The sequence below is a fragment of the Bombyx mori genome, chromosome 4 (genome assembly GCF_030269925.1).
Source record: "Bombyx mori chromosome 4, ASM3026992v2".
In the NCBI taxonomy this organism is placed as follows: domain Eukaryota; kingdom Metazoa; phylum Arthropoda; class Insecta; order Lepidoptera; family Bombycidae; genus Bombyx; species Bombyx mori.
Genome location: NC_085110.1, coordinates 15861550 through 15873945, shown reverse-complemented (window position 1 = coordinate 15873945; position 12396 = coordinate 15861550). Strand labels below are relative to the sequence as shown.

The window sequence follows — 12396 nt, the reverse complement described above, 5'->3', positions numbered from 1 at the left end:
GGCAGCCCGGGTGTGGCTCTCTCCTGCAGACCTTCCACAGGTGCCTAATTTTGCCCTGCAGCAATGCGTTTCGGTTTGAGGGGTGGGGCAGCCGTTGTAACTATACTGAGACCTTATAACTTATACCTCAAGGTGGGTGGCGCATTTACGTTGTAGTTGTCTATGGGCTCCAGTAACCACTTAACACCAGGTGGGCTGTGAGCTCGTCCACCCATCTAAGCAATAAATATAAAAAATAATAATTTTGACTTGTCCAAATCTACGTTAAGCATGGACCCAAGCCATGAATGTGACATTGACATTTCCTTTAAATACATCAATTTTAATAGAAATCAATGTTTAAAATTGTTATGAACTTCCCTCTTATGATAATTTATATCTCGCTTCACACGAGTCGACATAATAGCCTTCACTTCCCGGTCGGTTTCTTCGTGAGCAGCATCCGGCCTGATAATTGATTCTCTAATTGAATTAGTCACACATAATTAAATCATTCACGCACAATTTTCACTATTACCTTATCTTGTTGTATGCGGAATTCGCTTCAATTCGATTTTGTCATCGAGATAGTCTAGGCATGTTTCTATTGTTAGTTCTTTATGGGGTAAGCAGCGCCGTCTGGTTGTAGTGTTGACCGCGGTAACGCCCTTACCTTATTCGGGCTCTGACCTCGGAGTGGATCGGACGCTTGGGCGTAAAATGTAGGGCAGTCGTTTAGTGGGTAGGGTCCTGAAAAAATTCTTGGGCCCGCCGTCTCGCAGTCGCAGACCAGTCCCACATACGCCGCGCACCCCCTAGGCGCTGGGACCTCGTAGGAGGTTCGAACCCCGTCCCAAAGAAAAAAGTACAGAATATCGAAATGTTCGAAATATATAATATCGTATTATCGTAACACAGATCGGATGTAACTTTCGTAGGGTTGCGTCTTGTTGCGCAATTTCACGCAAGCGTTGTGCATATTTGCATACAATGCCAACGATAAGGCTCTATGCATACGGACGTTTTGATTGAAGACAATTGTATGGTTCTGTTTGTATTGCAAGATTGACGTTCGCCGATTCGAAATCTAAATGTCTGGCGTAAAAGTTTATGTGAGTCTCAAATGCGGAAAGCGTTTTCGAATAAGGCTAAACTTAGACCGGAATTGTTTAAGAGAGTGACATTAGTGTTTATGCTCGTATCGATCTTGTACGAGCCCATGCACCATGAATAACAATCCAACTCACTTCCTGAGGCTATTCTCTGAGCATGAAATTATAGATAAGATTTGTAATTTTATTATTGGCAATTTTACTAAGCTGCTGTATAACAAGACTAATGTCTCACGTTGTTGATGTATGTATAAGGACTTCGGTAACCGGTCATCGTTCTCGTCGAACCCGTCGCATACGACGAAGGGCTCCACGAGAAAATTAACCCACAGATACAGCCCACTGAGCTTCTCGCCGGATCTTCTCGGTGGGTCGTGTCTCCGATCCGGTGGTATATTCTGCGAAGCACGGCTTTTGCTAGGGTTCGTGTAAGCAGCGTCGTCAGGTTTGAGCCCCGTGAGCTCACCTACTAGCTCGGCGAATCTAGAATAACCCCTCGAGGTTACTAGAATAGGTGGGCCGTGAACTCGTTCATCGGTCCAAAAATAAAAATGAGAATCTCCTACCTACCTAAGCGGCAGTTTTAAATTATAATTGTGCTGTATTGTTACGTTAAATCGTAACAAAGGACTGCAACATGTTAATTTACGTAACCTCGGCGCTAGGGCCTTTGTTACGATTAAGCGTTTACCGCCCGAAGAATCGGACGGAATCATCGGCGGCAATTAACCCATTGTACTACTGGCTCGTTAGGGTTGGCAAATTGGAATACACTTTTTTTTTATTGCCCTTGTAGGCAGACGAGCACACGGTCCACCTGATGGTGAGTGATTACCGTCGCCCATGAACTTCAGCAATGCCAGGGACAGAGCCAAGCCGTTGCCTACTGCAAGCCGCTGCGTACCGATTAACCACGATATGTTCTTAATGAACATTATATTATTAGGTTTTCGTGAATCGTAGATATAACTAAAACTACTATTACCTTTTGAATATTTTATAGTTTTCATGCTCACGGCATTATTCGTCGGTATTCGAATATTGTATTAACTGCCGCCAATTTTCTTATACGCGTGCTCATTGTGCGATAGATGTTTCTATTATAACTAGTGAATGTGTACAAATTAGCCACGAGGACAGATCCAAATGATGCCGTAAAGTAAGCTTCGTAATGTTATCCAGGAATACGGTTTTAAAGTTACTGACAGTTGTCTTAATGCATAAAAACGTATTCAATGTAACAAGAGAATTAATAAATTAAGAGAATCGAGATTATTATTATTTTTACTGGTGGTAGGAGTCTTGTGAGTCCGTACGGGTAGGTACCACAACCCCGCCTATTTGTGCCGTGAAGCAGTAATGCGTTTCGGTCGGAAGGGTGGGGTAGCCGTTGTAACTATTCTTAGACCCTAGAACTTGTATCTCAAGGTGGATAGCGCATTTATGCTGTAGATGTCTATAGGCTCCAGTAACCAATTAACACCAGTTGGGCTGTGAGTTCGTCCACCAATCAAGGCAAAAAAAAAATTATCGTCACAAAGTCATAAAGGTAATTCATAAAATAATAAAGGGTTTCAAAAGTAAAAGAAAACATGCTTAAATAGCAAAACGAATTAACATTTTTTTTGTTTTTCCCGTTTATACTGGTAAGAATATTGAAACGAAGTTATAAAAATATTGTATTGTCCAATCTTGGAGGTCGATGAAAATGACGTTCAAAGGATCCCCTTACATACAAATAAACATACAAAGCTAAAAAGCGTATTAATAAATAACATTAATGGAGGTAAGACTAAGGTATAGACTTTGTATGATTATTATTTGGACTGCATGCCAACAGGTATGCAAAAATAAAAAAAATGTGTGGTGTCGTGGGACACCGGATAGGAAAATATTAATTTTAGGTTCTATTCGAGGTATAAAGAAAATAATTATTCGGGTATACATTTTTATTATGATTTTTTTAATGATAAAAAAAAATAAAAAAACTACTTTACAAAGTTATCACCTTTATTTTATTCACAATGATTTATAAAAAATATATAATAATAATATACAAAGAAACAGCTATTTATATGAATAATAATAATAACCGTCATCACGTAGACTATACATTAGACACTGTATAGACATCATATTAAGACTATACATAAATAATAAAAATCTTACGTTACGGACGTTTTTTCCCGGTTAGGGTACCCCTCCGCATCGTCCCATAAAAAATTAACTCTGAATTTCCAAATCTAGGTCTGAACTAAGATCTACTCTTTGTATATATTCCTTGGATATAATTAATTAGGTTTATAATTTTTAGTCAGCTTGTGACGGCAGCCCTACGCGCGGACCTAGCATTGAACGAAACTGGCCTGTCATTAATCTTGTTTCCAAACATCCGTTTAATGGAGTGTGCAGCGCAGGACGCACGGGCGCGGCTGCATTCACCGAGATCGTACCTGATTTAAAAAGTCCTATGCGACAGCTTACGCACGTGATTTGATGTTCATATTGTATTCATTGAGAAAAGGAAATTGTTGAATTGGAAAATCGTAAAATGTATAGTTTTTCTATGTAAGCTACGGCATGTTCAACTAAAAGTAGGTAGGCAGCGGCTTGGCTCTGCTCCTGGCATTGCTGAAGTCGATGGGCGACGGTAACCACTCACCATCAGGTGGGCCGTATGCTCATCTGCCTATAAGGGCAATAAAAATAATAATAACAATAATATCGACTCAAATTGATTTAATACAATTAATGTCCTACAAATAGAATTTTCTTCGGTTTTCCCGAGTCGAGTGGCTATTAAATAAATTAAAAAGAAATAACTGGGAACTAATCAAGCACGGTCATCCGGCTCCCAATTAAGATTCTGTGTTATGGGTATCAGAGACTGAAATAAATACTTATATAGGCTTAAACATATACATACATACATACATAATATGTATATAGAATAAACATCCAGTCAAAGAGCAAACAAACCTCTGAGAGTTGGAAGACTATTACAGTTCATTTGTAATTTATTTTAAATTAATCCAAAAATAATTCTTAAAATAATTAACAGTAGCAAATAATAAACGTAATGGATCTATTTTTTTAAGTAAATTAGAAGGTAGATAACACCGTATTCAAATGTCGATGAATGACAACTTAGTCGTCCGTGTCCGTGACCAAGAAAACTGGAAGGTGTTCGAAATAGCGGAATTAATGAGATGAAAATAATAAACATCAGATAAAACCTTGAATGTAGTTTTGATAATGTTATAAATATTTAAAAAAAGAAAAGCCAATTTAATAATAATGGTAATGAAACTTTTTTCGCTTTTATTGCAATACATAATTTCCAAGCTCGGAACTGTGAATCAAATTTTACTTAAACTATAGCATTCATACTTCTATCTACTACTAGCTGATCCGGCGGACATCGTAGTCCCTCAATCGATAAAAAAGACCTAAACTTTTGTATAAAATAAACTTAAAAAAAACCAAAAAGAACCCGTCCGACCGGGACACATCAAAAGAACAACAAAATTGTTTGTTTTTATATGATTCCGATCATTTTCATATTTTTTCACCTTTTGAACCTTCTCTGGACCTCCGCGAATAATTCAAGACCAGAATTAGCTAAATCGGTCCAGCCGTTCGCGAGTTTTAGCGAGACTAACGAACAGCAATTCATTTTTTATTTATATAGATAGATAGATTCTGATATAGATTTAAGTAGATTGTTCATAGACAAGGGGTCTGAGTGACAAATAATAGAACAGACTACCTTCTAGGGTTTTTGGATCTCAAAAACATGTCCCTTACGTCGTTTCGTCGATCATACTATTCACAGGTTAAGCAACATGGCGTTCTGCATCATGCCTCTGATAGTTACGGCGGGCGCATCACCTATTCGAATTGTTGCATCCATTTCTTATGAATGCGTATGCTAATTTAGTGAATGCCGTGGTCTAGTTGTGATATGATATAGTCGAGATGATGTTGAAATTAATTTGGTTATTTCTCCATTCTTCATTTTTTGTACTATTCTGTAATTGTTCAGATAAATATTATTGTAGGCCAGGGAAGACTTCAATAATGGTTTATTAGAATCAATAAGAATCTATCATGTAGATGGTTTGTTGTAACAGAAGATTGTTGTTTTGTTTCTTATAGAATTAGATTTACAGTTTTGTGTTTGTAAATTAAAAGTGTGTCAATTAATTACCGAATCTTATTCTTCTACCGGCCTTTATTTCACATTATGTGGGACCGGCGCGGTGTTGACTGTGACTATACTACGTATGAATTTGGCATGAGATTTACTATTAGCCGCCATCCTGACGTGAACCCTCCTTGGGTTGTTTCTCTGTATTATTTTATACACCGCAACGTGCTTACCATAGGGAGGGACCTTTTGTGTTTCTTTTACTTGATCCGTTTTAGGTTCTATGATTTACATTTTATTGTTTACATTATATGTATGAAGTGTTTCGAAACGCGAATTGAAATTAACTTTTACCGATGATGTTTTCGTCCTTAATCATTTCCAATAGTAATAACTTCACTTGTAAAAGCGATTATAGAAAAATGAAGAGTGTGATTAAGGTATGTGTTTCCGTTGGTTACAGCTGGTGGTGAACCTGGCCCTCGTGATATACCATGCTCTGGACTACACACACGCGGAGGACGAGGAGAGGCTCATCTCGCCCGACCTCGAGGGGCTCATCACCGAGATGACGTCATGTGATCTAGTTGGTGAGTTTGCAATTTTGTTAATGACGTTGGAGCCAAGATGTACTTTTTTCTTTACATATTGCGTTGATGGTTGAACGAGCTCACGGTCCTCGTGGTGGTGTTAAGTGACCGGAGCTTATAGATGTCATAAATATCATCGGAATGTCAATTGTATTATATAATAGCTGTCGATTTAGAACGCTTAATTTCTTCACGTCAGAATCAAATATGATGGTTAGAAACTGTATAAACTAAAAATAACATTCCCTTATTTTTTGGAGGGGTAATTTTCTAATAGAAACGTTACTTAAATCAAGTGAATAATACGAATTTGTGTATGGATTTAATAAACATTCACAGATAAGTAGGTAGGTCAACAAACATCTAATAAAAAAACCGATATAAATTAATGTAAAAATACGATATATATATTTAATAATATGTAATTTAAACATACATTTCCCACATATACAAATATTACTTAACATACAAATATGTGATAACTCGCCCACTTGTGCTGTTAAAATTGGAAATGCTTCCGAGCCACCAGTAATCTTCCTTCGAAAAATAAAAAGGGAATTTTATTTTAGTAAGAATTTAATAATTTTGTATTTTTGTTGTTTCTCTCCGTGATCTATACCTTATTTTCCATGGAGTGATCTAGTTAGGAATGGTTTGATATGATTTCGTTCGCCCCCGGAGTTAGAGTTCATCCATAGCACAAGGTAAGACTGCGCTCATCCAGAATGCGTTTTCCTATTATTATTTTTTGCCACATACTATCTGGCTATCGAATGGCCTCTCGTAAACCATATTTCTCGGGCGCTATGTCCTAACTAAGCGACAGGCAGAGTCTCAGCTTTGTCGCAGGTAATACTGGTATCAAAGAGCATCGATAACGAATCACCGACAGACACGTCGTACGCTAATATGGCCTCGAAAGTAAATTAAAAAAAAAAAACATGTGTGCAATTCACACGTGGTAGAAGTGAAACCTTACAAAATTAAAATACAATTATCCTAAACGTCTTAAGTATATGTAAAATTTTGTCATTAGTAAATAATTGTAAGGTAGCGCCCTCTGTGAATTGATATTTTAATTTCACGTATAATCCTAAATTAAAATTCACTACAAGAGCTTTCATACACACGCTAGTATTAAAAAATCTCACAGATGGCGCTGTATTAAATAGTATGTATATTTCTGTCTCATTTTTTGCTGGCTTCATCCTACACATTTTTGTATTTGTGTCTCTTACCTGTCGTTTTTTCCGTTGCATCCGGTTTGAAATCACAACGATTCTAAAGAAGTTTTCACTTCAAAAACATCTACAATTAATAGTAGTCATCTTCATATAGATGAAGATGAACTTTTCCATTTGTATATCTTGATTTGTTTTCATCAAATTGAATTACATAACGTTTATGATGCACTGACTGTTTGGAAAGATACCTTGCTTAATAAACGAGGAGTTATGCATAATTTTTATGTTATAACTGACTATTAATATATTTCATTGAGCTTTTGCATTGATTGGTCGATTGCGTTTATTCACCAGCATGTCGTTTCTAATGCTAATTGGTTATTAAAGTCGACATAAATAATAATTACTCAAGCAATATTCAGCTTTAATACTACATGAATATATATTTTATTATTATTGTTGTCTGCAAAAAAAATAATGTTTGCTATGTTTTATTTGAGTCACGCTCACTCAATTCGAGTCAATTGAGTTATTTCTTGTAGTGCAATTCAGTTCTCTCCAGTAGCCGAACTTTCACCCTCTTGACCTTTCCCAGGGTCACGATGTACCGATACAGCAAGAAACGCTCTAAGGGAAATTGTCGTAAGCACTGTTCGATTTGTTGGGGACTAATAGATTTGAGATTCAGATGCACGACTGTATTTCTTTTGAGAATGGATACCATAAAACGAGATGTACTACTCATTCTTGCTATAAATATTGTCGCAACGAAAATATTGTGTTTTTTTTATTACAAAATATATTTAGCACTAGCTGAGTCCCGCGATGTTACCCGCAGTTATTGTCGTACCGCGGGTGATACCGCAAGGCGAAGATAATCTAAAAATAGTAGCCTAAGTTACTCTTTATATCATCAGCTACATATCAGTGAAAGTCCCGTCAAAATCGGTCCAGCCATTTCAGAGATTAGCCGGAACAAACAGACAGACAGACAGATTATTTTCTTTTCTTAAACGTTGGATGACTTAATTTTTCAAATGTATTAAAATTTTCTGCTGCGTGTGTGTCATGGTGATTAAGTTTCTTATGAATAATTTGATAGCTACAGCAGTGTACTATTGTATTCAGACGCAACCCACACGGACACAACTCACTGAGTTTTGTCGCCGGACCTTCTCAGCGTGTAGCGATTCCAGTCCGGTGGTAGATTTAGCGAAATACTGCTCTTGCCAAGGCAGATGTTGGCAAAGACTCTTTTAGACTGAGCCTCGTCAGCTCCCCTACACAGTGGAGCTGGAGCCAGAACGATTTCGACCAACCGTAATTCTTTTTTTAACTCAGATAGTACATTTAATTTATCTCAACCTTCTTCACTGTAGTATTGCCATTTTTAGTAACTCTCCTCTTTCACGAGATGATTTCTCACAAGAAACTCAAAAGCAATTCCATCGAACCGAAATGTTATTTAAACTGAATAAAGCACGCATGAATTTCTATTACTGACAATTTGTTTTGGATAAACGTAGAATGTTCGTGAGGAGATTGAAATTTGTCGTTCGGTGACGATCTCTTGCTGAGAGGGGTATTGCCAACTAAGTTTTTTAATTTGCTTAAAAGTTTTGCCTCATTTTCTAAATTTTGCGGTGGGTTTTTTTATTTTTTGCCATAATAAGTGTAGCCGTATAAGAATAGTATAAGTAGTCCACATTTATCCATGTTGAGCTTTGATTAGCACAAGTTTATGATGTTCTCTTCTCTTCTTTTACAATCTGCAAGCTCCGACTGATCAAGTTGCTGCGTAAGCTTACTTAAATCCCCCTAAATAGCTCTATGACGTGTGATGTCATTAGGGGCCAAAGTAAACTGCAAGTGAGTTATTGATTTACATTTAATGCGGCCAATTCTTGTAAATATAGACTTAATAAACTTCGAGTATTTAGTAAACGATCAGATTTTGTACGTAGATTAGATAAAAATTTTTAAGTATTATATCTAGTTAAAAAATTTCCCCTAAAAAAGATCGTGATCTTAATATGATTACATACTACCCTATAAAAAAATGGTTTACCTGCTTTCAACAACTGAGACTTTACTTGTACACGGCCAACTAAAACCACAAAATTATTTTGAATAATACTCATATTTTTATAGTCGCAGAAGCACTTAACGTCTTTTGAGTCCTTTGAGTGATCTATTCATTCACAAAATTCGTATTCCACGTGGGAATGGCACTATTACAAATTACCCGAAATTTAGGGAAATTCTCTACAATCAACCCAACTTGGAGTTTGATGGTGGTCGTGCGTGCGAACGCTCTCTGTGTACACTAAGTTCACCGTTAGGAATCATGTGACGAAACTGAACGGTCATCGTTCACTGTCCGCAGGTCGTGTTGTGATTTTAACGAATCTTTCCTCACTAGATCGCGTTTTGATCTTATAGTAAGTAAAGAATTGTTTAAGACATATACTCAAACTCGATTCATACAATTCTACTTTTTTTATGATTTATGCTTTATTGGTGGTCCGGAGGCCTTTCTTCAGCTTCACCAGAACAGGTGGGCGAGCAATGGCTCAGCCGGATCTACCTACTACCGGATACTATCGGATCGGAATCGCGACCCGCTGAGAAGATCCGGTGAGAAACTCAGCGGGCTGATGCATGGGTTAGGTTGCACGTTGTCGAATTCGACGAGTATGGTTACTGGCAATTCTACTACAAAAGAGTCACAGATACCAAAAGACTCCTAACCTAGACGCTAGGCGATCCTAACCTAAACCTAGACGTTCATTTCAAACACTAAGCTGTATTGTAAGTTGTAAGTTATGACTGTATTTCGGTATCAAGCTGGTTGTAATTCAATGTAATTTTTTCGCTTCGAATATTATGGTAATCTTAATGCCCTTTATGTGGTCTTGTTTCGAAACTATGAAATACGTATTAAATGAGGGCTTACGTGAAATGTTTTTCATAGAATTTGGAACATTTGAAAACATTACAAAACCGTTTTAAGCTGTTATGGGATACGAACGTGGGTAAATCAATATTTTAGTTCTTCTAGAAATCCATGTCCGTTGTTGTTAAAATTATTTAAATATCATTGGTATGGTGAAGATTAATTTTAGGACTATTAATTTGTTTGTCGCTTTGGCTAAATGAAAACGGCAGAGGTTATATACATATTAATTTTAATATTTTTTTGTAAGTGATTAAAATTATTTCATGTAGAATAAGTTCCAAATCTTATAATTATTTTTAGGCCGCGCATGCAATTACTTAATCTGAATGCAATCCAGTTTTTCCGTAATTGTTAATATTAATAATTTTCTGAGAAACAGTCCAAATTTTGTAATTACGTTCTGGTCGTGTATGTAATCAGTTGTACAAATGAGATTCAGTTACACCGTTATTAAATTGGGCAGTAAAAAAAGGAATGTCATTTTGATGTAGTACGTAACAATCATCAAAATCGAAGGGTTGCATCGAATGGCAACTTGTTTTCACCAAATATGCATTAAACTGCATTCAGTTTATCCACAAGACACTTTGTTTGCTGTATATGTGGATATCCTTTTAGTTCTTTTTAATATTTTTTCAAAAGTAATGAAAACATTCTAAAAACAATATTGTGATACAAAATAATCCGTGCTTCCATCTCTTTCATCAACCTTCGGAAGTCTCATGAGGACACTCAATCTAAATTATCTTGTCACTTTCCATAGTTTTACTGTTGCAAGTGTTTCATTCGACCCGATGTCTCGATTCATAATCGAATCATAATTTCTTCGTCTCCACAATTACAGCTTCCGAGAGCTCACGACGGTGAACGTGCAGATTTATTACGTTTTAATAGTTGTGTGCACCGGAAAACGCGCCGTTTCGTATTCAATCTCGTTTTATGCCAATCAAAATATACACCTGCATTCGCCTGTTACTCAAGCAGGTTTGTAAGGGAGCAGCCGTGTACGGAAACTGGAACGCGTCGAGTGCCGTGATCGATGTAAACCCGATTGTAACTATCGAATCATGAATCGATTTAAAATCGATTCTATCGACGGGAGAATCGGGAGTTTTTCGGACGTTTCCCATCACGATGTTCATGGGCATTCCGTGACCTGTAACTGTTGATTTAGTTTCAAGTGGGCGATCGAGTATAATATCGAGAGTATCGATTGGATCGAGAGAGGTTAATATCGGTCAGTCGGTCGCGCTCGACAGCCTCGACAGGTGAACGCGTGGTGTACACAATGGACGACGTGCCGGGTGCGATTGTTCTCGTTTTACGTTCGTTATTGTCGATACATTCCGCCGATGACAATATCGATTAAAGGATCTGACGGTTTTTCATCGATTGGGTTTTTATTAAATCGTTCGAACTTTCTAGAAAGATTTTCGACATATTATCGATTTAGTAACGATTATCCTAAATTAAGCACATTATTTCGAAAAAATATTAATATATTAAATTCTCTTGTAGCCGTGTCGACCTCTCTACTTAGTCTAGTCCGACTAATTACAGCTCACAAACCGTGAAGGCGGGAACGAAATTCTACTATCGCCTCTCATTGAAGAAAGCTTACATTTATGACATACATATATGCACGTTTGTTTGTCAGTAAATTCTTCCCACGGCATGAATAGTTTAGTTCATTGTGAATAAAATCTTAATGGTTTTGATTTAACTACAAATTGGATCTTTGTTTCGGCATCAAAATGTCATTCGTCTATCATTCTATTTTCAATTATATTGTAATAGCCCAAACGCCTTAATATAGAACTTATATTTTCATAAATAACTTACATCAGTTAAATTGCTAATATATTACTTAATCCAATGATAAAGATGCAATTGTAAATTCTCTAATTTTATCCTTTAGTCCGCACTTGAAGTTTGATAACGTGTCTCTTAGAAACCACATGTAACACTTTTTGCTGTTCACATTCAAATATTACGTCGTCGGTCAATGTTCTTTCATTCAACAGGTAATGTTTATGTAAAAGCAAATGTTTAATTCATTCGGTTTGTCTCAATGGAATTGATATACAGCTCTCTTGTTTGTTTGGGATTAAATTATTGAAAGTAACATAGGATAGGTGCGTATTTTATTTAATTAAATCTAGTTTATTGAAATTATTCACGTAACCCCTTAAATTTATTTAAAGAAAGGTTCAAATTGTCCAAAATATTCATGCCGTTGGGCATGGGTGGGGTTTTATTTTATTTAAAAAATCACACACATTACTAGTGGTAGTCTGCGTTCTAACAATTCACCACCGTCGAAATATTAATCAAATACGTTAGTAACTTAATTATAAAACACTAAATTGTAACGGCTACTGTTTAATTCGAATTCTCATGAATAATGCACACCTAATAAATA

At 36.6% G+C, this 12396-nt stretch overlaps 1 protein-coding gene across 6 annotated transcripts in view; it reads left to right on the top strand.

The window, feature by feature from the left end:
• Positions 1-12396, top strand: part of LOC101738498 (protein spire) — a 212417-nt gene that overhangs the window by 121398 nt on the left and 78623 nt on the right. For all 6 annotated transcript variants that reach the window (XM_062668357.1, XM_062668356.1, XM_021351122.3 and 3 more), the window contains exon 3: positions 5705-5831. In XM_062668357.1, coding sequence (XP_062524341.1) covers positions 5705-5831 — 127 coding nt within the window. The remainder of the gene's footprint in view (positions 1-5704; positions 5832-12396) is intronic.